General features: G+C 38.3%; 1 protein-coding gene across 2 annotated transcripts in view; it reads left to right on the top strand.

Moving 5' to 3' along the window:
• The window catches only part of LOC124797969 (zinc finger protein 184-like), a 362,232-nt gene that overhangs the window by 42,996 nt on the left and 292,767 nt on the right, over nucleotides 1-26,469 (top strand). For both annotated transcript variants that reach the window (XM_047261138.1, XM_047261137.1), the window contains exon 3: nucleotides 2,882-2,986. In XM_047261138.1, the coding sequence (XP_047117094.1) occupies nucleotides 2,882-2,986 (105 nt within the window). The remainder of the gene's footprint in view (nucleotides 1-2,881; nucleotides 2,987-26,469) is intronic.

The following is a 26,469-nucleotide window of genomic DNA, read 5'->3' as shown; positions in this document are numbered from 1 at the left end:
TCTAACAGCCGATTGCTCAGAAATCTCATGGCATCAAATAATCAGAAAACCCACAATCGGCGGTTAAATTAATGAACTTGGTGATAAACTCACTGCCCTCTATGACAAACATGCACCTGTGCGCACAATCCGTGTAAGAAAATCTCCTGCTCCATGGCTGACAGCTGAATTACGTCAAATGATGACTAATAGGGATGCTGCCCACAGGCGTTTCAAGGCAGATCCGAAACCCGAGCGTTTCGAAGAATATAGAAAGCTACGGAACAGAGTGAAACAATGCATTCGCAATGCTAAAATCAGGCACGCTCGCTCCCTTCTATGCAGCGATCTGACGCCCACGACTCTATGGAAGAATCTCCGTAGCTTGGGGGTCGGAAAAGCAAAATCGGAAACTACTTTTCATGTGTCAGCTAACGAATTAAATGAATTCTTCTCTGCACCTCTGAATACCAGCACAGCTGATAATTACCGTCCACAAGAATCCCCAAACAGGATAACTAACAACGATACCTTCCATCTAAAACATGTAACAACAAATACGGCAAGAAAAGCAGTAATGAGAATCTCTTCTGATGCAATAGGCAACGACAGTATCGGTATAACCATGATTAAGAATGTTGCCGATATCTTAGTACCTGTCTTAACTTACATATTTAATTTTTCCCTCGTGAACGGAATATATCCCACTGCATGGAAAAGAAGCCTAATTCGACCCATCCCTAAGATCGAAAACCCGCAACTGCCTAGTGATTACCGACCAATTAGCATACTGCCTGCTGTTTCCAAAGCACTTGAATATATTGTTCATGACCAAATCACTGAACACTTGCATGAATTCAGCCTATATGACAAATTTCAATCCGGTTTCCGTAAACATCACAGCACAAACACTGCTCTAATTAGAGTAACTGATGACCTGAAATATGCCATCGACAATCGAAAGGCAACAATATTGACGCTACTGGACTTCAGCAAAGCTTTTGACACTGTTAACTTTGACATATTGCTCAGAAAAATGCAACAGCTTAATTTCTCTGATAGTGCAATGAGATGGTTTGAAAGCTACTTAAAAGACAGACAGCAATGTGTTGTCTGCGTAAATGAAAAATCTTCCTGGAAATATGTTTCCTCGGGAGTGCCACAAGGATCAGTCTTAGGACCACTTTTGTTTTCTTTATATGTCAACGATATTTCGTCGGTTCTGTCCTCCTGTAAATATCATTTCTATGCCGACGACTTCCAGATCTACCTATGCGTCAGACCTGAAGATGTAAACACTGCAATTGCTCAGATGAATGATGATCTGTCTTCAGTAGTGACATGGGCGAAAAACCTGGGGCTTAAACTAAATGCAAAAAAGACGCAAGTAATCGTAATAGCCCATCAGAAATTAATAAGTTCAGATTTCCGCGAACGGCTACCTCCTATTCTGCTCGACGGTACTCCAATACCATATCAGAAAACAGTGAAGAACTTGGGTGTAACTTTGGATGAGCATCTCAACTGGGCGGAGAATACAGTCGCAGTGTGCCGAAAGACGTCTGCTTGTCTCTATGCTCTCAAAAAGTTTCGGAACATATTTCCACAGGACTTGAAACGCCAGCTTGTGCAAGCACTCGTTCTACCAAACCTCCACTATTGTGATGTGATTCAACAAGGCATGAGTAGTGAAAACAAAAGACGGCTAGAGTTAACCATGATGCCTGTGTGCGTTACACCTGCAACATTCGCCGATATGATCATGTTAGTGCTTCATACTCCGAGCTAGGGTGGCTGCGGCCGGACAAATTGCGTGACTACCACACTCTATGTCTACTCCACCGACTCCTCGTCGCGCAAGCATCCCAGTACCTTGCTTCAGAGATTAAAAACCTGTCATGTCATCATAATCGAAACACGAGGTCACTCTTATTTGGTATCCTAACTGTGCCCACTCACAAAACAAAAACTTTTGCAAACTCCTTCTCAGTTGCCGCTGTCCGCCTCTGGAACAAACTGCCCCTTACCTTGCGCAAAATTCGATCTCCTGCTGCTTTTAAGAAGAAGTTGAAGCATTTCCTACTATCATCCTCATAAAGTTCTCCACAAAATTAATGTACCAAGCCAATCCTCTCATCTGTCAAATAGCAAAGCTAGCGTCTCCTATCTTGCTCCTGAGATGCCTTCCTCTTCATCTATCTCTATTAGCCACGCAATCTTCTTTTCCTTTATATTTCCTTAATTATGTTTCATCATGTCTCTATTCTTCTCCTCCCTTCACCATGAGTCTCCCTCATACTCCATGCTGCCAGCACTCCTATCTAAAATCTGTCTCTTCAATAATGTCTAATTATAACAGTACTTGTGACCTAAGAATATAAACTCTATATGTATGTATTTTTCCAGGTGTACCTGTCAAATTGTTTATTTCTCTTTTTGTACTAGATGTAGTTTAACATGCCTACTAAAACATATGAATGTAAAATAAGTAGAATGCCTGGTTAGATGTAAGAGAGGGCCTGATGGCCCTAATCTTGCCAGGTTAAATAAATCAATAAATAAATTAAATAAATAAATATGCACCTTCTTCTTCTCTCATATAACTGTTTTTTCCCAATCTGGTCTTTGCTCACTTCTTATCCTGAAGAAATTATCGAAACATCCATTTCACTCTATTAGACCACCAGTAAATGTCTGTCTCTTACCTTATGCATCCTCAACAAAATTCAGCTCCATATTGTGAAAAATCTGTGCAGTAATATCCTGCTATCCAACTCTTATAATCTTGAATCAGTGAAAATTGTTGAACTTAGACTGTGCAGAAGGTAACAATAGCAGTTAGTCTTTTTTTCATGTTGTGCATGTTTAATTTTAAAAGTCTCTGTCTCTCTTCTTTTTTCAGATACGAGTCCAGTTGATGAGGATGATCTTTTCCAGTGTGGGAAATGCAAGAAGCATTTCACTTCTTTCCAGTTGTTTGTACTTCACAAAAAGGAACATAAGCAAGGTGAAACAAAAAAATAAGAACAAATTTACATTTAACCTACCTTCCCCCCTGGCCACAGTTACACAAAAAATATGCATTGAGTGTCCCAAAACATAATTTTCACTTTAAAAAAAAAAATTGATTTATGTTTGTAAGGTACAACGTTCAGTAGGTAAGGAAATAAAAAGTTCCTCATTTATAATGCACACTGTTCAATCATAAGTGGTCATTATTTTTTCTGGGAAAGCTTGTTATCAAGATGGTCTAGTCTTTTTAATAGATATAATAAATTTATTCTCAGGTACACATGAGTTGCCTTTTGCAGACAGCCACCAGATACTACAATTGAGATATGGAATTACTTTTTTTTCGAATTTGTCATTTGTGATGGATAAATCAGTGTTAACCCAAAACTGAATATACACCTGAAACATTCAGGATTGGATTTGGTCAATTAAACCAGATAGCTGTTAGCAAATTCAATTTGGTTCTGAAGGAAAGAAGCCACGGCGATACTGAAAACTCATGCTGTGATGTACAAGATGAAATGGATCCTATTTTGACTAAATAACCAGGCAAAACTCATTTGTCAGTGATTTAGAAGTTCTTATTGCCTCAGTCCTGGGAACTTGTGAACTGTCTGCATTACTTGCATGCAGAATATTGGTTTAGAATGGCATGAGTAACATGGGACACTGTTTGTTGGGAGTGCAACAGTCAACTATTTTGAATTTTCTTGTAAATGCTTAATGTGGTAAATGCAGGATGGGAGTTAGTGGACTAAGAGTTGTAGGTGTAAGTTAACTATGACAGAAGTGAATTTGGGGAGGGACTGAAATTGCCAGCTCTAAGGTGCCCTGAATGACTTGAAGTGGTCAGCAGAAGAATGTGCTAATGCTCAATTAAATGATCAAGTGGCCTGATCAAGCTTCCTGTTTTGATTTCAGCTGCACTGCATGCTGTCACAAGTAGTGCTGTCAGAACAGCTAAAAAGTGTTTCTACACTGTATATATTGTTTTGCCTTATCTTACTTATGCTCATATTTTTGGGTATCACTCTCAATATGGCAGTGATGTTTAATTATTGTAATCGAGTACAGAGGTGAGTGCTTTACGAGGATGTTATTGAAGACAATTATCCATTCCAGTTAGTAAAAACAAAGAAGATCACAGAATTATTAAAATGGCCTGTTTCAACATGTTTAATAGGCCATCTGGAGATTATGAACACTATTTGGTTGGAGCTGGTTGCATGATGAACAGGAGCATATGGTCACAACAGAAATGGTAACGGTAGCTGCAGTTACCATTGTGACCACAGGCAGCTGTTCTCCATGCCGCCAGCTCCAGCCAAATGGTGCTCATGATCTGAAGATGGCTGATTACATGTGCCGAAACTGTTCATTTTGATAAATGAGATGTTTTGTGATCTTTACTGTTTTTACTAATTGATCATCAAGACCAGATCACTGTTACCTCCTTATCATGTTGGTTAAAGTTGCGTGATCCGTGCAGAGTCTGATTACTCATTGATTACATCCGATGTTGAAGATACCGCAACTGTGGCTTGGCATTATGTTGCAACCGGTGTAACTTCAAAAATTTCAGACACAGTATTTGTTAAAATTCTGAGGAATTCTTTAATGTTAAAAACATATGAATGCAATGATATATATACACTATGTGATCAAAAGTATCAGGACATCTGATTGAAAATGACTTACAAGTTTGTGGCACCCTCCATTGGTAATGCTGGAATTCAGTATGATGTTGGCCTTGATGGCAGCTTCTACTTCACAGGCATATGTTCAATCAGGTGTTGGAAGGTTTCTTGGGGAATCGCAGCCCATTCCTCATGGAGTGCTGCACTGAGGAGAAGTATTGATGTCGATTGGTGAGGCCTGGCACGAGGTCAGCATTCTAAGACATTCTAAAGGTGTTCTATAGGATTCTGGTCAGGACTCTGTGCAGGCCAGTCCATTACAGGGAAGTTATTGTCGAGCAATCACTCTATCTCAGGCTGTGCATTATGAACACGTGCACGATTGTGTTGAAAGATGCAATCATCATCCTCAAATTGCTCTTCAACAGTGGGAAGCAAGATGGTGCTTAAAACATCAATGTAAGCCTGTGCTTGTGATAGTGCCATGCGAAACAACAAGTGGTGCATAAATATTTTGTCTACATTAAGTTGTGTATGGTTGCAGATGACAAACTGTAAAAGAATACAGACACTGTAAAAACATAATGCAGCAGGAAAACTGCACCATGTGGTTAAGAGGTTAATTTTATGTACTCTTCAAAAATCTTTAATTACAATTTAAAAGCTAATATTTACATGTATATAAACAGTAAAGAACATTCTTTTATGTTTAACAGCTATAAAATAAAGTAAAAAACCACTGATGATGCTGCAACTGCAGTGAAACATGTTTGGGATGAAAAACAAAATTGTGTTTTGCTAAAGGCAGACCCCATCCAAAAACATGTGTATTGTTAAAGCAACCACAGACAAAAGAGCTTCAACCTCAAGGTGATTTACCCATTTAATAGGTTACATACCTGAACAACTAATATAAAAGTTTGTAGAAGAAGTTATGAATAGGCCCATTGCGATCTACAATTTACAGATTTAATGTGTAACAAGCAATAACTCAAAACTTTGCTGTCATAATTTAGCACTTTGTATCGCTGATCTCTTCATTTCCTTGTGTAACCTGGAAGAAGGTTAAAGATGGCGACATCACAGCTCCATCTACATGTACATCTGTACTCTGCAAACCATTGTGAAGTGCATGGCTGAGGGCATATCCAATGGTATCAGTATTACAGTTTCTTCCCTTTCCATTTTCATGTTGATTGCAGGAAGAATGATTGTGTAAATGTCTGAATGTGAATGTGTGCGGCAGTTAATCTAATCTTATACTCACAATACCTGTGTGAGTGATAAGTAGGGGGTTGCAGTATACTTCTAAAATCATCATTTAAAGTTGGCTCTGTAAACTATGTAATTAGGCTTTTCTGGGGTAGTTTTATGTCTATCTTCAAGAGTTTGCCAATTCATTTCCTTCAGCATCCCTGTCACACTCTCCTACAGGTCAAAAAAACTGTGACCATTCAGGTTGCTCTTATCTGTATATGTTCAATATACCCTGTTAGCACTATTTGGTACAATAAAACAAATGCACATACAGATGTCTGCCCACAGCGAAATATGTCTAAGACTTTAGGATGAAAACTGTGCAATACTTCGTAACAACAGTCTGCTTTTGATGTGCTTGATGTCACAGTTGTTTACATTTATAACAGGTTGTTGTTGTGGTCTTCAGTCCTGAGACTGGTTTGATGCATCTCTCCACGCTACTCTATCCTGTGCAAGCTTCTTCATCTCCCAGTACCTAGTCGTGTGAAGTTAGCACCCCTTTTTCGAGAAATATACATTTTTTTCAGAGTTCTTGATAGATATGGCATAGTTCTAGAGTTCTTTGTACAAAATTTCAATAGTTCTGCAGAATTTAGTGAAGAAAACAACAATATTCGAAAAAATTTTCGTATCGAAAACGTTCTTTGGCAATTTACGCAAAATGTAAATAAGTACAAGAGTTCTGAGCACAGTTCTGAACAGAGCTCCAAGAGTTCTTTCGAAAATCCAAGTAACATTTTTTTGTGCAGCTAATAGTTTACGAGAAAATTGCATTTTAATGAGAAAATCTTTTCACTTACTGTGAAGTTGGCACCCTTTTTTTTAGAAATATATATTTTTTTCAGAGTTCTTGATAGATATGGCATAGTTCTGGAGTTCTTTGTACAAAATTTCAATAGTTCTGCAGAATTTAGCGAAGAAAACAACAAAATTCGAAAAAATTTTCGTATCGAAAATATTTTTTGTCAATTTTCGTAAAAATTAAACTTGTACAACAGTTCTGAGGACAGAACCACAAGAGCTCTATCGAAAATCCCAACAACATTTTTCTATGGCGATAATGGTTTGAGATAAATTGATTTAATATGGGACACACTTTCTTTACGGAAAATATAAATATATTCGTACAACAGTTCTGATGACAGTTCTGGACACCACGTGAAGAGTTCTATCGAAAATCCTAGTGAAATTTTTTTGTGCAGGTAATAGTTTAAGAGGTAATTGCAACTTAATTAAGAATTCCATAAGAGCTCCTACTGTGAAGCTGGCACCCTTTTTTTCAGAAATGTACACTTTTTTCAGATTTCTTGATAGATATGCCATAGTTCTAGAGTTCTTTGTACAAAATTTCAATAGTTCTGCAGAATTTAGCGACGAAAACAATATTCGAAAAAATTTTCGTATCGAAAATATTCTTTGTCAATTTTCGCAAATTGTAAATAAGTACAACAGTTCTGAGCACAGTTCTGAACAGAACTCCAAGAGTTCTATCGAAAACCCAAGTAACATTTTTTTGCGCAGCTAATAGTTTACGAGATAATTGCAATTTAAGGAGAAAATCTTTTCACTTACTGTGAAGTTGGCACCCTTTTTTTCAGAAATGTATACTTTTTTCAGATTTCTTGATAGATATGCCATTGTTCTAGAGTTCTTTGTACAAAATTTCAATAGTTCTACAGAATTTAGCGACGAAAACAATATTCGAAAAAATTTTCGAATCGAAAACATTCTTCGTCAATTTTCGCAAATTGTAAATAAGTACAACAGTTCTGAGCACAGTTCTGAACAGAACTCCAAGAGTTCTATCGAAAAGCCAAGTAACATTTTTTTGTGCAGCTAATAGTTTACGAGATAATTTGCATTTTAATGAGAAAATCTTTTCACTTACTGTGAAGTTGGCACCCTTTTTTTTAGAAATATATATTTTTTTCAGAGTTCTTGATAGATATGGCATAGTTCTAGAGTTCTTTGTACAAAATTTCAATAGTTCTGCAGAATTTAACGAAGAAAACAACAATACTCGAAAAAAATTTCGTATAGCAAACATTCGTTATTAATTTTCGCAAAAAGAGAATTCGGACAACAGTTCTGAGGGCAGTTCTGAACAGAACCGCAATAGTTCTATAGAATATCCTAATTACAATTTTTTGTGCAGCTAACACGTTACGATATAATTGCAATTTAATTAGGGAACCTCTTCACTTACTGTGAAGTTGGAATCCTTCTCTTCAGAAATATATATATATATTTTCAGAGTTCTTGATAGAAATGTCATTGTTCTAGAGTTCTTTGTACAAAATTTCAATAGTTCTACAGAATTTAGCGACGAAAACAATATTCGAAAAAATTTTCGAATCGAAAACATTCTTCGTCAATTTTCGCAAATTGTAAATAAGTACAACAGTTCTGAGCACAGTTCTGAACAGAACACCAAGAGCTCTATCGAAAATCCTAATAACATCTTTTTGTGGCGATGATAGTTTATACGGTAACTGCTTTGATGTTAGACCCACTTTCTCCACAGAAAAAGTAAATTCGTTCAACAGTTTTGATGAACAGTTCTGGTTAACACGTCAAGACTTCTATCTATAATCATAATAACATTTTTTGTGGTTGTAATAGTTTGTATGGTAATCGATTAATTGTGGGGCACTCTTACTAAAAAAAAAAAAAAATTATGTCTGTTCGTATGCTCTGATGCCAGCTCTGGATAGCATTGTAAGAGTTCTATCGAAAAAACTAGTAACATATTCTGTGCAGGTAATTGTTTACGTAGTAACTGCCATTATTAAGGAATGCTTATGAGCATTTCCCGTAAAGTTTGAACCCCTTTTGCGATAAATATAAATTTTTTTCACAGTTCTTGATATATATGCAATAGTTCTAGATTTCCCTGCTCAAAACACGAATAGTTCTACAGAATTTCGGGAAGAAAACAATAACACGGCAAAATTTTGGTATGGTAAAAAATTATTTGTCAGTTTGGAAAAAATAAATTTGTATAACAGTTCTGTTGGCAGTTCTGGATAGCACCGGAAGAGTTGCATTGAAAATGATAAGAACATTTTTGTGGCGATAATAGTTTATAGAAATAATTGTTTTAATCTGATACTCACTTTATCTAATATAGCAAAATTCGTAGAATAGTTCTGATGACAGTTCTGAATATCACCCACAGAGTTCTACCAAAAACTATAATAACATTATTTGTGACGATGACATTATATGAGATAATTAATGTGGGACTCACTTTTGTCATGTAAAAGTAATAAATTCGTACAAAAGATCTGACGGCATTTCTTAATACGACCCTAAGAGTTCTACCGACAACTGTAATAACATTTTTTGTGGGGATAACAGTTAATGAGATAATAGCATTTTCGAGAGACCCACTTGGTCTACATTATAATAAATTGGCACAACCCTTTTGCTGCCAGTTCTGGATAGCACCGAAAGAGTTCTTTTAAAAACCCTCATAACATTTTTATGGTGCCAGTAGATTATGAAATAGATTGTGTGTTCACTCTGCAGTGGGTGTGCGCCGATGTGAAACTTACTGGCAGATAAAAACTGTGTGCCGGACCGGGTCTCTAACCCCAGGCTGTGACCAAAGAATATCGTCACAATATCCTTTCGTCCAGGAGTGCTTCTTCTGCAATTTTCGTAGGACAACTTCTACGAAATTGGGAACGCAGGAGATGAAGTACTGCTGGAAGTACAGCTATGAGTACGATCGTAAATTCTCACTTTTATTTTGGAAAACCGAAAATCGAAAACCGGATGTATATTCTACTAAATACAAAAAGTCTAAATGTTCAGCACTATACAAATGCCGGTACACCTTCTTTAGACTGACTGTAGTAACTGTAGGTGGAAGCGTGGGATGTGCACGCTTAAATGATTCAAGGAGAGAAGGCTCGTCAGTGCAAAACAAACAGATGGCTGAGAGAGCAGATACATTCACACGCGCCACTAACCAGATGGTGTCACACCTGTCGAGAATCGCACCAGAGGTACAATGAGCTGTGGTGGAGTGCTGTTGGCGTGGTTACTATGCAACTTACTTGATGGGCATCAATACACCGTTATATTAATGTACAATACTTGAGAAACAATGTCATTCACACACTCCGAGTTCCTTATCACTCAGTACTAGACTAAATTACCGGCCTGGTGATAAGCAGCCCATGTACCTCACCGACTACACATCTTCGTGTTATAAGAAAAAAAGGAGAAAAATACCAAGGGACACAAAATATGAATCCGGATAAACCGGAATTCCGGATTATTGAGGACCAAATAAACGAGGTTCTTATTTACAAATTTCGAACTTCTTATTAACTTTAATACTGTATCCCCTCAACATTATAACACCTCTATCAGTCATGTATTGAATTAGGATTTAAACATACTACTTAGTTCGTTTGTACGATATATTCAGTAAATATACTTACATTTCTATACATTGTAAAGACTTTTAACTCTCGCTGTAGTCTAACTCATCAAACTTCCACACTTCCTTTCTAACTAGAACAAATGTTTGCAACAATATTAACGACATCAATTTCAAATTTATTCGTTACACACAGCACATGTTTTTATGTATCCTAGCGGCTGGTGATGTTGCAATATAACTTTCATCCATGAGGGTCCTGGGCATATTTTTAGCTGTTAGTGGGTCCTGGATGTCATGAGAGTTCAAAACAATTACTGTTTTACGTGATAAAATTCATCTGGTTCTTCCTGATTCTAAAAATATACACTTCATGTGTGCCTTTCATTGTTGTATGTATGATTCAGTATCGACGCTAATGCTCTCTTGATGAGATATGAGCCGATTGCTCGTTTTTATCCACTGTGCCCTTTCGTATTTCATTTCAGCGATTAGTTTATTTGTTTATCAACGTAGTAAGTAGTACAAAGCTAATCCAGAATGTAAACTGCACTTAAATTCTGTTTGAACTGTTTAATAGTCAGTGTCCGCTGTCTGAACGTCAAATATCAGATTAATACACTGCGCCTGGTTGCGTTATTTTATAGGAATTTTATTATTTTGAGTGGGAAGTACTAGATAATGTTGAAGAAATTCGAAGCATATTGTTCGAAGAGCATAATATTATTCGAAATTTACCTGTACCAATAGGTGCAGCCAAAGCAGCATTTGTGATGCTGTAATTACCTCATAGATAACGATATATGTCTATTGTAGTTTTGTATTCCAATCAGAATTTTGAGAGCATCAGAGCCTCATTTCAGCGTGAGAGAGGGGTAAAATCAATAGATGATATTGAATTGAAAGCCTTCATCAGTCTCTTGTTTTTAATTGTTGTTAACAAAAGTAACAGATAAAGCCTGGAAGATCTGTGTGGAACTGATGGTGATGGCATTGAAAAATTTCACCTCGCAAACGAACATAAAACGTTTCAAATTTATTCTGGAGAGCCTTAGATTTTACAGTCGCGCTATTCGTGATGAAAGGAGACAATTAGACAAGCTAACAGCTATTCGGGAAATATTTACTGTGTTTGTACGCAACTACCACAAATCTTACACCCTTGGAGAAAATGTTACAGTAGGCAAGAAGCTGGAAGGATTCTGTGGAAGGTACAGTTTTCGCCAATATGTATCAATCAAAACAAACGAGTATGGATTCTTAAGTGTGGATTCTTAAGTATTTTACCTGTACAATTTGGAAATATACGCTGTGTTGCAACCAGAAGGATTTACCAACTGAGCAATAAACAATTTGATGTTGTTCTGTGACTGTGTAAACCTATATATCAGTCAGGTCGAAATGTGAAAGCGGACAACTGGTTTACTAGTACTGGAATGATAATAGAGCTATGAAGGGAGAGTTTTTCTTTTGTTGGCATGATGAAGAAAAACAAGTGTGGAGATTTCTCTAGAGTTTGCTATCAGTAAAAGAAGGGCTGCCCACATTTCCTTTTTTGACTTCCACAAGACTGAACTCTAGTTTCCTCCGTACCTAAAAGGGGAAGTGAGTGATCCAGGCATCACGTTTGCATGAAGATAATTCGATAGATGCTGACATTGTAGATAAACGGAAGCCATCCACCGTAAATTTTAAAATAGCGTTAAGTGTAGTATTTTCACAGCGGATAAGCCGAATGCTTTGTACAACGCTGCAAGAAATGTGCGCCGCTGGTCAATGGTTGTATTTTTGTAATGATCAGTACAGTTGGAATCTATGCGCAAGTGATTTATTGTGGCAACAGGAAGAATTGTATCAAAAGGAAAGGGTTCCTGAATCAGCTTTGTTATACAATGTTGTTTTCTTCGCTAAATTCTGCATAACTATTGAAATTTTGTACCGAGAACTCTATAACTATGACTTATCTATCAAGAAGTCTGAAAAAATATATATTTCTGAAAAAAAGGGTGCCAGCTTCACAGTAGGAGCTCTTATGGGGTTCTTAATTAAGCTGCGATTACCTCTTAAACTATTACCTGCACTAAAAAATTCTACTAGGAATTTCGATAGAACTCTTCACGTGGTGTCCAGAACTGTCATCAGAACTGTTGTACGAATATATTTATAATTTCTGTAGAGAAAGTGTGTCCCACATTAAATCAATTTATCACAAACTATTATCGCCTTAGAAAAATGTTATTAGGATTTTCGATAGAGCTCTTGGGGATCTGTTCAGAACTGTCCTCAGAACTGTTGTACCAGTTTAATTTTTGCGAAAATTGACAAAAAATGATTTCGATAGAAAAATTTTTTCGAGTATTGTTGTTTTCTTCCCTAAATTCTGCAGAACTATTGAAATTTTGTACAAAGAACTCTAGAACTATGGCATACCTGTCAAGAACTGTGAAAGAAATATACATTTCTGAAGAAAAGGGTGCCAACTTCACAGTAAATGAAAAGATTTTCTCCTTAAATTGCAATTATTTCGTAAACTATTAGCTGCACAAAAAAATGTTAATTGGGTTTTCGATAGAACTCTTGGAGTTCTGTTCAGAACTGTGCTCAGAACTGTTGTACTTATTTACAATTTGCGAAAATAGACGAAGAATGTTTTCGATACGAAAATTTTTTCGAATATTGTTTACGTCGTTAAATTTTGCAGAACTATTGAAATTTTGTACAAAGAACTCTAGAACTATGGCATATCTAACAAGAAATCTGAAAAAAGTATACATTTCTGAAAAAAAGGGTGCCAACTTCACAGTAAGTGAAAAGATTTTCTCCTTAAATTGCAATTATCTCGTAAACTATTAGCTGCACAAAAAAATGTTAATAGGGTTTTCGATAGAACTCTTGGAGTTCTGTTCAGAACTGTGCTCAGAACTGTTGTACTTATTTACAATTTGCGAAAATTTACGAAGAATGTCTTCGATACGAAAATTTTTTCGAATATTGTTTTCGTCGCTAAATTTTGCAGAACTATTGAAATTTTGTACAAAGAACTCTAGAACTATGGCATATCTATCAAGAAATCTGAAAAAAGTATACATTTGTGAAAAAAAGGGTGCCAACTTCACAGTAAGTGAAAAGATTTTCTCATTAAAATGCAATTATCTCGTAAACTATTAGCTGCACAAAAAAATGTTACTTGGATTTTCGAAAGAACTCTTGGAGCTCTGTGCAGAACTGTGTTCTGAACTCTTGTACTTATTTACATTTTGCGGAAATTGCCAAAGAACGTTTTCGATACGAAAATTTTTTCGAGTATTGTTGTTTTCGTCACTAAATTCTGCAGAACTATTGAAATTTTGTACAAAGAACTCTAGAACTATGCCAAATCTATCAAGAACTCTGAAAAAAATGTATATTTCTCGAAAAAGGGGTGCTAACTTCACACGACTCCAGTACCTACTGCAACCTACATCCTTCTGTATCTGCTTAGTGTATTGATCTCTTGGTCTCCCTCTACGATTTTTACCCTCCACGCTGCCCTCCAGTGCTAAATTTGTGATCCCTTGATGCCTCAAAACATGTCCTACCAACCGATCCCTTCTTCTAGTCAAGTTGTGCCACAAACTTCTCTTCTCCCCAATCCTATTCAATACCTCCTCATTAGTTACGTGATCTACCCACCTTATCTTCAGCATTCTTCTGTAGCACCACATTTCGAAAGCTTCTATTCTCTTCTTGTCCAAACTGGTTATCGTCCATGTTTCACTTCCATACATGGCTACACTCCATACAAATACTTTCAGAAACGACTTCCTGACACTTAAATCTATACTCGATGTTAACAAATTTCTCTTCTTCAGAAACAATTTCCTTGCCATTGCCAGTCTACATTTTATATCCTCTCTACTTCGACCATCATCAGTTATTTTACTCCCTAAATAGCAAAACTCCTTTACTACTTTAAGTGTCTCATTTCCTAATCTAATCCCCTCAGCATCACCCGATTTAATTTGACTACATTCCATTATCCTTGTTTTGCTTCTGTTGATGTTCATCTTATATCCTCCTTTCAAGACACTGTCCATTCCATTCAACTGCTCTTCCGAGTCCTTTGCTATCTCTGACAGAATTACAATGTCATCGGCGAACCTCAAAGTTTTTACTTCTTCTCCATGAATTTTAATACCTACTCCGAATTTTTCTTTTGTTTCCATTACTGCTTGCTCAATATACAGATTGAATAACATCGGGGAGAGGCTACAACCCTGTCTCACTCCTTTCCCAACCACTGCTTCCCTTTCATGCCCCTCGACTCTTATAACTGCCATCTGGTTTCTGTACAAATTGTAAATAGCCTTTCGCTCCATGTATTTTACCCCTGCCACCTTCAGAATTAGAAACAGAGTATTCCAGTTAACGTTGTCAAAAGCTTTCTTTAAGTCTACAAATGCTAGAAACGTAGGTTTGCCTTTTCTTAATCTTTCTTCTAAGATAAGTCGTAAGGTTAGTATTGCCTCACGTGTTCCAACATTTCTACGGAATCCAAACTGATCTTCCCCGAGGTCTGCTTCTACCAGTTTTTCCATTCATCTGTAAAGAATTCGCATTAGTATTTTACAGCTGTGACTTATTAAACTGATAGTTCGGTAATTTTCACATCTGTCAACACCTGCTTTCTTTGGGATTGCAATTATTATATTCTTCTTGAAGTCTGTGGGTATTTCGCCTGTATCATACATCTTGCTCACCAGATGGTAGAGTTTTGTCATGACTGGCTCTCCCAAAGCCATCAGGAGTTCTAATGGAATGTTGTCTACTCCCGGGGCCTTGTTTCGACTCAGGTCTTTCAGTGCTCTGTCAAACTCTTCACACAGTATGTTATCTCCCATTTCATCTTCATCTACATCCTCTTCCATTTCCGTAATATTGTCCTCAAGTACATCGCCCTTGTATAAACCCTCTATATACTCCTTCCACCTTTCTGCCTTCCCTTCTTTGCTTAGAACTGGGTTGCCAACTGAGCTCTTGATATTCATGCAAGTGGCTCTCTTTCCTCCAAAGGTCTCTTTAATTTTCCTGTAGGCAGTATCTATCTTAACCCTAGTGAGACAAGCCTCTACATCCTTACATTTGTCCTCTAGCCATCCCTGCTTAGCCATTTTGCACTTCCTGTCGATCTCATTTTTGAGACGTTTGTATTCCTTTTTGCCTGCTTCATTTACTGCATTTTTATATTTTCTCCTTTCATCAATTAAATTCAATATTTCTTCTGTTACCCAAGGATTTCTACTAGCCCTCGTCTGTTTACCTACTTGATGCTCTGCTGCCTTCATTACTTCATCCCTCAGAGCTACCCATTCTTCTTCTACTGTATTTCTTTCCCCCATTCCTGTCAATTGTTCCCTTATGCTCTCCCTGAAACTCTCTACAACCTCTGGTTCTTTCAGTTTATCCAGGTCCCATCTCCTTAAATTCCCACCTTTTTGCAGTTTCTTCAGTTTCAATCTGCAGTTCATAACCAATAGATTGTGGTCAGAATCCACATCTGCCCCTGGAAATGTCTTACAATTTAAAACCTGGTTCCTAAATCTCTGTCTTACCATTATATAATCTATCTGATACCTTTTAGTATCTCCAGGATTCGTCCATGTATACAACCTTCTTTTATGAGTCTTGAACCAAGTGTTAGCTATGATTAAGTTATGCTCTGTGCAAAATTCTACAAGACGGCTTCCTCTTTCATTTCTTCCCCCCAATCCATATTCACCTACTATGTTTCCTTCTTTCCCTTTTCCTACTGACGAATTCCAGTCACCCATGACTATTAAATTTTCGTCTCCCTTCACTACCTGAATAATTTCTTTTATCTCGTCATACATTTCATCAATTTCTTCATCATCTGCAGAGCTAGTTGGCATATAAACTTGTACTACTGTAGTAGGCATGGACTTTGTGTCTATCTTGGCCACAATAATGCGTTCACTATGCTGTTTGTAGTAGCTAACCTGTACTCCTATTTTTTTATTCATTATTAAACCTACTCCTGCATTACCCCTATTTGATTTTGTATTTATAACCCAGTAATTACCTGACCAAAAGTCTTGTTCCTCCTGCCACCGAACTTCACTAATTCCCACTATATCTAACTATAACCTATCAATTTCCCTTTTTAAATTTTCTAACCTACCTGCCCGATTAAGGGATCTGACATTCCATGCTCCGATCCGTAGAATGCCAGTTTTCTTTCTCTTGACAACGACGTCCTCTAGAGTAGTCCCCGCCCGGAGATTCGAATGGGGGACTATTTTACCTCCGGAATATTTTACCCAAGAGGACGCCACCATCATTTAATCATACAGTAAAGCTGCATGTCCTCAGGAAAAATTACGGCTGTAGTTTCCCCTTGCTTTCAGCCGTTCGCAGTACCAGCACAGCAAGGCCGTTTTGGTTAATGTTACAAGGCCAGATCACTCAATCATCCAGACTGTTGCCCCTGCAACTACTGAAAAGGCTGCTGCCCCTCTTCAGGAACCACATGTTTGTCTGGCCTCTCAACAGATACCCCTCCGTTGTGGTTGCACCTACGGTACGGCCATCTGTATCGCTGAGGCACGCAAGCCTCCCCACCAATGGCAAGGTCCATGGTTCATGGGGGGGTATAACAGGTTGTGGGAAAATATTGCAGTTGGTGGCTCGGGAAGCGTTACTTTCAAAGTGAATTTCCTTTTATGCAAGATGACTTATGTTTCATGTGAGAATGTGTGATTAATTTCTTCAGATATGGAGCATTTGACTATCATTCAAAAGTTAATACTTTGAGGAGCAGCTACTTAGAAAATTTATGGACCCAGAAGTCCATTATTCCATTATTTAAAATTTATCAGCATATTTATGTTTGATATATCTTAAAGGGTAACCTGCTAAAAAAGACCAATCTTGAAGATAGATTTTTTTATATTTATTTAGTACTTCCATAGATTACAAATTATGCAGTCAAGACAGCAAAAATATAATTATCCTTTAAAAAAAGTGCTAGGTGAGTTCTTGAGCAAGTAAACATGTAATTGGTGTCGAAGTGCTTCTGAGAACATTTATTCAGTCAGGTAACTCACATAATGTTCATTGTACAGCAGTGAAATTTATTATTGTGCTTGTCAGAAATACTCAGCTGCTGCAATTTAAACTGTGCTCTTAGGATCCTCCCAAACACCACCCTCAGAAACAACAGCCAAAAAATTGTGATGATTAGTATTTTAGGTGAGAGCTTAGCTTGTCATGTTGCTATATATGTTAATTTAATCCATGAACTTTTCCTATTTGTATGTTCGCGCTACTCAACAGTGATGTTACTATTGGTTGAGTACATCACAAGTCCTATTCTCTGAATATCTACTGTCAGTGGCTGGCAAATCATGTAATATGAAATATGATTGTCTAACAAAAGCACATCACACTCTCGATTTCAGTGCTTCGAAAGCTATCATGTTGTAATTAGAAGAATTTGTATTTATACTTTGGTAATACAAAAGCATGCAGTGTACATGTTGCTGTACATCAAAAATCTTTGCAAATGTGTTGTTTTTTGCAAATGTGTTGTTTTTTGCTGGGTTTCATTTCCTAAGTTGCTTGGAAGTTCTAGGCTATTGTATAATATCTTGACTATTCAAAGGATCTGTAAATTCTACAGCTCCAAGGGGAAATGTATAGTCACTTAATGCAGAAAAAGTGTACTGTGTTTTCACCCAGGAAAAAAGTCATTCCATTCACATGGTAAAAAATGTAATTTTAACTGGAAAAACCTAGGAATATTTTTCCTTGTCCGCATATAATCATAGGATACTGTGTTTCTTCATTTTGTGAAGTGCATAATTTTACATTTCTGAGCATTTAAAGCAAGTTGCCAATCTTTGCACTACTTCCACATCCTATCATCAAGATCTGATAGAATATGTATGCAGCTTCTTTCAGGCAGTACTTCACTATAGGTAACTGTGCCATCTGCAGATAGTCTGAAACTACGATTAGTATTGTCTACAAGGTTGTTAAGATGCAACATGAACAGTAAGGGTCCCAAAACACTTCCCTGGGGTACACCTGAAGTCACTTGTTTGTCTGATGATGACTGATGATGACTCTCCATCCAAGATAACATGCTGCATCCTCCTTACCAAAAAATCCTCAGTGCATTCTGTTTGAGATACTTCATTGTGTTTGAGGTCAGAATATGTTCTAAGATACTATAACTAATTGATGTCAAGGATATCGGTCAGTAGTTTTGTGGATCACTTCTATTACCCTTTTTGTTAACAGATGTGACCTATAGTTTCTCCCCTATTATTGGGCACTGTTTTTTATTCGAGGGACCTATGGTAGATTATAGTTGGAAGAGAGGCTACCTCAGATGCAAATTCAGGTAGAGAGTGACAGAGATGCCTTTGGGCCCTGGAGCTTTGTTCAGTTTTAACAATTTCAGCCGTTTCTTAACACCATTGACACCAACCCTTATTTCACTCATATTTTCAGTGGTGCAAGGATTGGGGCAATACTCCTGCGTTTTGCCTTGTAAAGGAACATTTGAAAAGGAATTCAGCATTTCAGCTTGTGTTTTGCATCCCTCAGTTTCAGTTCCTGTCTCATTTGTAAGTAACTGGACACTAACTCTGATGCCACTCACAGCTTTTACATACAACCAGTATTTCTTCAGGTTTTGTGAAAAATTGGTAGTCATTGAAAGTTTCACACATTGATCTCTTCACAGCCAAAAGTGTTTCATTCATCTCCTCTCTATCCCCTTGTTTAACACCTCTTATGCAATAGTCTCTTTTTCTTCATAAATCTCTTTACACAGACTGTATACCATGGAGGGTCCCTCCCATTACAAACTGTTCCACTGGGAATATATCTATCTATTGCATGATCAGTTAGTCTTTTAAACTTTAGCCATAGTTCCTCAACATGCTCCTGTCCTGTTCTGAAAGTACCAAGTTCATCATGAAGATATGACGACACTATTGCTTCTTTTTATCTAACTTATTGAACATCTGTGTATTCCTGCTTGTTTTAGTTGCCCTTTGTACTTCGGTAATCATCGCTGCCACAACTGCATCGTGGTCACTGATAACAGTTTCTATATGGACATTCTCAGAGAGGTCAGGTCTCTTTGTTGCCATTAGACCCAATATATCTCCATCGTGAGTGGGGTTCCAAACTATCTATTCTAGGTAGTTTTCAGAAAAGACATTTAGTAATTTTTCACAGGATGTCTTGTCACAACCGCCAGTAACAAAACTGTAATTTTCCCAATCAATTGTTGGATGATTAAAGTCTCCACCGATGACTGCAGTATGATTGGGGGACTTACGTACAAGCAAACTGTGGTTTTCTATGAAGTTATTGGTTACATCAGGAGTTGAGTCTGGTGGGCAACAAAAGGATCCAGTTGCTATTTTATGCCCACTTTGATACTGAATCTTGCCCAAACAATATCACATACAGTGTCAATATCTATTCCAGTGGATCTGATTTTCTGGTCTACTGTGACAAATACACCAAATCCATCTCCCATTAGCCTATCTTTGTAATAAAAATTTGCTGTTATCGATGTAAGGTTTCAACTAGTTTACTGTACTCAGTGTTATGTGAGCTTCACTGCTTTTCAGGAGCACTTTAGACTCTCGGTACTTTCTTGTGAATGTTTCAGCAGTTAACCACGAGGATTTTAATACTCTCACATGCAAGAGGCATCTCTTTTGATACTTATGGTTTCCTTCAGCTATCATTATCTGGATTGGATGGAGAACTACCTAATCCAAAAAATTCTCATGTTTGCTCCACACAGTCAGCTACTTGGGTAGCAGCCTCTGGTGTGTAGTGCACACTTGACCCATTTAGGGGCATCCTACAGATCTCAACCCTATGGTTCCAGTCCTAGTAGTTCCAACCTCACTTGTCATAGAACTTTTAAAGTTTATGGTTCAGTCCTTCCACTCGACTCAAAACCAAGAGGTCACTATTAGTTCTGGGGCAATGCTGCAAATTGTGAGCTTTGCTGAAACTCTGTGCTGCAAGTCTGGTCTTTTCAACCTCTTACATCTACATAAACATTGATACTCTGCAACCCACCTTACAGTGTGTGACAGAGGATAGCCCGTGCCACTGCTATTCATCTCCTTTCCTATTCCAGTCGTAAATAGAATGAGAGAAAAATGACTGTCTGTAGTATGAGCACTGAATCTCTTATCTTCATTGTCCTTACACACAATGTATGTTGAAGGCAATAGGATTGTTGTGCAGTCAGCATCAGATGCCAGTTTTCAAATTTTCTCAATAGTGTTCCTTGAAAAGAATGTCGCCTTCGCTCCAGGGATTCCCATGAGTTCCTGAAGGATCTCAGTGACACTTGCATGTTGTTCGAACCTACCAGTAATAAATCTAGCAGCTCACTTCTGAATTGCTGTGATATCTTTCTCTAAACTGACCTGGTATGGATCCCAAACTCTCAAGCAGTACTCAAGAGTAGGTTACAATACCATTCTATATGCGGTCTCTTTTAAGGAGGAGCCACACTTCCCTAGAATTCTCCCACTAAACTGAAGTTCACCATTTGCATTTCCTACTACAATTCACAAATGCTTGTTTCAATTCATATTGCTTTGCAAAGTTATCCCCAGGTATTTAAATGACATGACTGTCAAGCGGGACACTACTTATGCTGTATCCTAACAGTCTATGTTTTGTTCTTCATACTCAACCACATTAACTTCAGTTTTTCTATGTTTAGAGTTAGCCAAAATTCATTACATCAACTAGAAATTTTGACTAAGTCATCTTGTATCCTCCTACCGTCTCTCAACTTTGACACCTTACCTTACAACACAGCATCAGCAAACAACTGCAGATTGCTGCCCACCTTGTCCAACATATCACTTACGTATGTAGAGAATAATAGCAGTTCTGTCACACTTCCCTGGGGCACTGTTGACGATACCCTTGTCCGTGATGAATATTCGCTGTCGAGGACAACGTACTGGGTTCTCTAACTTACGAAGTCTTGGAACAGTCACATATCTGCAAACCTATTCCTCATGCTTGTACCTTCTTTAACTGCCTGCAGTGGAACAGCATATCAAATCCGTTCTGCCGATCTAGAAATTTTGAATCCGCCTGCTGCCCTTCAACCATAGTTCGTAATATGTTGTTGTTGTGGTCTTCAGTCCTGAGACTGGTTTGATGCAGCTCTCCATGCTACCCTATCCTGTGCAAGCTTCTTCATCTCCCAGTACCTACTGCAACCTACATCCTTCTGAATCTGCTTGGTGTATTCATCTCTTGGTCTCCCTCTAAGATTTTTACCCTGCACACTGCCCTCCAATACTAAATTGGTGATCCCTTGATGCCTCAGAACATGTCCTACCAACCGATCCTTTCTTCTAGTCAAGTTGTGCCACAAACTTCTCTTCTCCCCGATCCTCTTCAACACCTCCTCATTAGTTATGTGATCTACCCATCTAATCTTCAGCATTCTTCTGTAGCACCACATTTCGAAAGCTTCTATTCTCTTCTTGTCCAAACTATTTACCGTCCATGTTTCACTTCCGTACATGGCTACACGCCATACAAACACTTTCAGAAATGACTTCCTGACACTTAAATCTATACTCGATGTTAACAAATTTCTCTTCCTCAGAAACGCTTTCCTTCCCATTGCCAGTCTACATTTTATATCCTCTCTACTTCGATCATCATCAGTTATTTTGCTCCCCTACTTTAAGTGTCTCATTTCCTAATCTAATACCCTCAGCATCACACGACTTAATTTGACTACATTCCATTATCCTCGTTTTGCTTTTGTTGATGTTCATCTTATATCCTCCTTTCAAGACACTGTTCATTCCATTCAACTGCTCTTCCAAGTCCTTTACAGTCTCTGACAGAACAACAATGCCATCAGCAAACCTCAAAGTTTTCATTTCTTCTCCATGGATTTTAATACCTACTCCAAATTTTTCTTTTGTTTCTTTCACTACTTGCTCAATATACAGATTGAATAACATTGGGGAGAGGCTACAACCCTGTCTCACTCCCTTTCCAACCACTGTTTCCCTTTCATGCCACTCAACTCTTATAACTGCCATTTGGTTTCCATACAAATTGTAAATAGCCTTTCGCTCCCTATATTTTACTCCTGCCACCTTCTGAATTTGAAAGAGAGTATTCCAGTCAACATTGTCAAAAGCTTTCTCTAACTCTACAAATGCTAGAAACGTAGGTTTGCCTTTCCTTAATCTAGCTCCTAAGATAAGTCGTGGGGTCAGTACTGCCTCACATGTTCCAATATTTCTACGGAATCCAAACTGATCTTCCCCTAGGTCGGCTTCTACTAGTTTTTCCATCTGTCTGTAAAGAATTCGCGTTAGTATTTTGCAGCCGTGACTTATTAAACTGATAGTTCGGTAATTTTCACATCTGTCAACACCTGCTTTCTTTGGGATTGGAATTATTATATTCTTCTTGAAGTCTGAGGGTATTTCGCCTGTCTCATACATCTTGCTCACCAGATGGTAGAGTTTTGTCAGGACTGGCTCTCCCAAGGCCGTCAGTAGTTCCAGTGGAATGTTGTCTACTCCCGGGGCCTTGTTTCGACTCAGGTCTTTCAGTGCTCTCAAAACTCTTCATGCAGTATCATATCTCCCATTTTATCTTCACCTACGTCCTCTTCCATTTCCATAATATAGTCTTCAAGTACATCGCCCTTGTATAGACCCTCTATATACTCCTTCCACCTTTCTGCTTTCCCTTCTTTGCTTAGAACTGGGTTTCCATCTGAGCTCTTAATATTCATACAAGTGATTCTCTTTTCTCCAAAGGTGTCTTTAATTTTCCTGTAGGTAGTATATATCTTACCCCTAGTGAGATAAGCCTCTACATCCTTGCATTTATCCCCTAGCCATCCCTGCTTAGCCATTTTACACTTCCTGTCGATCTCATTTTTGAGACGTTTGTATTCCTTTTTGCCTGCTTCATTTACTGCATTTTTATATTTTCTCCTTTCATCAATTAAATTCAATATTTCTTCTGTTACCCAAGGATTTCTACTAGCCCTCGTCTGTTTACCTACTTGATCCTCTGCTGCCTTCACTACTTCATCCCTCAAAGCTACCCATTCTTCTTCTACTGTATTTCTTTCCCCCATTCCTGCCATTTGTTCCCTAACGCTCTCCCTGAAACTCTGTACAACCTCTGGTTCTTTCAGTTTATCCAGATCCCATCTCCTTTAATTCCCACCTTTTTGCAGTTTCTTCAGTTTTAATCTACAGTTCATAACCAATAGATTGTGGTCAGAGTCCACATCTGCCCCTGGAAATGACTTACAATTTAAAACCTGGTTCCTAAATCTCTGTCTTACCATTATATAATCTATCTGAAATCTGTCAGTATCTCCAGGCTTCTTCCATGTATACAACCTTCTTTTGTGATTCTTGAACTAAGTGTTGGTTATGATTAAGTTGTGCTCTGTGCAAAATTCTACCAGGCGGCTTCCTCTTTCATTACTTACCCCCAATCCATATTCACCGACTACGTTTCCTTCTCTCCCTTTTCCTACTACCGAATTCCAGTCACTCATGACTATTAAATTTTCGTCTCGCTTCACTATCTGAATAATTTCTTTTATTTCATCATACATTTCTTCAATATCTTCGTCATCTGCAGAGCTAGTTGGCATATAAACTTGTACTACTGTAGTAGGCGTGGGCTTCGTGTCTATCTTGGCCACAAGAATGCGTTCACTATGCTGTTTGTAGTAGCTTACCCGCATTCCTACTTTTTTATTCATTATTAAACCTACTCCTGCATTACTCCTATTTGACTTTGTATTTATAACCCTGTATTCGCCTGACCAAAAGTCTTGTTCCTCCTGCCACCGAACCTCACTAATTCTCACTATATCTAACTTTAACCTATCCATTTCCCTTTTTAAATTTTCTAACCTACCTGCCCGATTAAGGGATCTGACATTCCATGCTCCGATACGTAGAATGCCAGTTTTCTTTCTCCTGATAATGACGTCCTCTTGAGTAGTCCCCGCCCGGAGATCCGAATGGGGGACTATTTTACCTCCGGAATATTTTACCCAAGAGGACACCATCATCATTAACCATACAGTAAAGCTGCATGTCCTCGGGAAAAATTACGGCTGTAGTTTCCCCTTGCTTTCAGCCGTTCGCAGTACCAGCACAGCAAGGCTGTTTTCGTTAGTGTTACAAGGCCAGATCAGTCAATCGTCCAGACTGTTGCCCTTGCAACTACTGAAAAGGCTGCTGCCCCTCTTCAGGAACCACACGTTTGTCTGGCCTCTCAACAGATACCCCTCCGTTGTGGTTGCACCTACGGTACGGCCACCTGTATCGCTGAGGCACGCAAGCCTCCCCACCAATGGCAAGGTCCATGGTTCATTGGGGGAGTTCGTAATATACCTTGTGAGAAAAGGGCAAGCTAAGTTTCTCACAGAGTGATGCTTTCTAAAACCATGCTGATTGATGTACATATTCTCAGTGGTAAGAAAATTTGTTATATTCGAACTGAGAATATGTTCAAGTATTCTGCAACAAACCAATGTTAGGGATATTGGTCTTTAATTTTGTGGGTCTGTTCTTTTGCCCTTCTCATACACAGTCACCTGTCCTTTTTTTCCAGTCGCATGGGACTGTGACCTGGATGAGAGATTCTCGATAAATGCAAGTAGCTGGAATGATCCAAGTATGACTTTGGAGCTCGGACACTAGCTTTCATTTGTGCCGTGTGTGCTACAATCTGCAGTTGCTTGCACCCTGTTTCCTCGATGGCTGCTGGAATAGTCTCTTAACATGTTGAATGGGGCCTCCCAGGGATGCACACTGAGTGCATCTGGTGTCGTTTTCTGTCCCTCACTACCACTTCCCTAATAGGTACCATTATTTAATGTACATTTTAACTACTGATATTTAATAGACCCCTATCCTTTCGTGTTTGCCTCCTCCTGACACTGGGTAAAACATATTATCCCAAAACAGGTAAAATGAGCCCCACTGGCTCATTTCTGTTTCTGTGAAAGACAGCACATCAAACATGTTGGCTATGGGGATCGTTGTAACACTCTGAGTCCACCCCCAGCACCGGCCTACCTACTGCCATTAACATGCCACTTGCAGTGAAACGGCTCAGCGATAACAGATCCCTGTTACTTCCTACAGAGGAGACGGGATCCACAGGTCAGGACAACACTTGAAGTGTGTTTGATACCACAGGTACATGACTTTTGGGAGCTCTTCCAACATGTCAATTCGCAGCAGATGCCAGTCATTTGACAGTAGTCATGGCGATTTCCAACTGCTACAAATGTCAATTAATTCATCCCATGTTTGAGAACAGCATTCACAGTGGGGTTGCATTGTGGCTGGCACAATGGTTTACTCGACAGTGAACAAATAACTTTAAACTAAGCCTGCTGACTATCTTTAAATCAGTTGAGCTAAAAAATTACTAGTTTTCTAAAATTTTGGAGGTTAATTACACTCATTAACAAACTGGAAAATAGAATTGATTTAAAATAAATGTAGATAATACAGGGGGAGTAAAAAAAGAGTTTACAGCTTTGGAAAGATATAAAAATTTATTGAAATAACATACAGAATCGGTAGATGTGTCACGTTGTTGCAAACAACCTCAAGTTTGATTCACTGGTGCGGAGTGTGCTCGCTTTGTGTTTTGGTTCATGAAACAAACTCTGCAGCAACTTTTTGGCATAAATTTTATTCAGAAAATGCTAAAGCACCTCCAAGCAGGCCCACAACTTACTCTTGGCCCAAGACGGATTGTTCACTGTAATGTAATGAATCACCAGGTCATCCGTATGTTGATGATTATGTCCAACAGGTTAGGGAGAGCTTTGCCTACAGTCGACAAAAATTAATGAGATGTGCAATTTGAGAGATTGGCATTCAGCAAATAACTGTTTGGTGAGTACTGTGTAAACGTTTACACTTAAAACTGCACAGATTCATTATGGCACAGCATATTAGTGATGCAGATAAGGTTGCTTTTGGAGAACTCTGTGCAGAAGTGTTGCATCAGATAGAGGATGATGAGACATTCCTGAACACAATAATGTTCTGTGATGAGCCAACATTTCATTACCAGTGGCATGCTGAACACCCAAAA

Source organism: Schistocerca piceifrons, chromosome 5 (assembly GCF_021461385.2).
Source record: "Schistocerca piceifrons isolate TAMUIC-IGC-003096 chromosome 5, iqSchPice1.1, whole genome shotgun sequence".
Taxonomy (NCBI): Eukaryota; Metazoa; Arthropoda; class Insecta; order Orthoptera; family Acrididae; genus Schistocerca; species Schistocerca piceifrons.
This window is presented reverse-complemented; position numbering and strand designations above follow the sequence as displayed.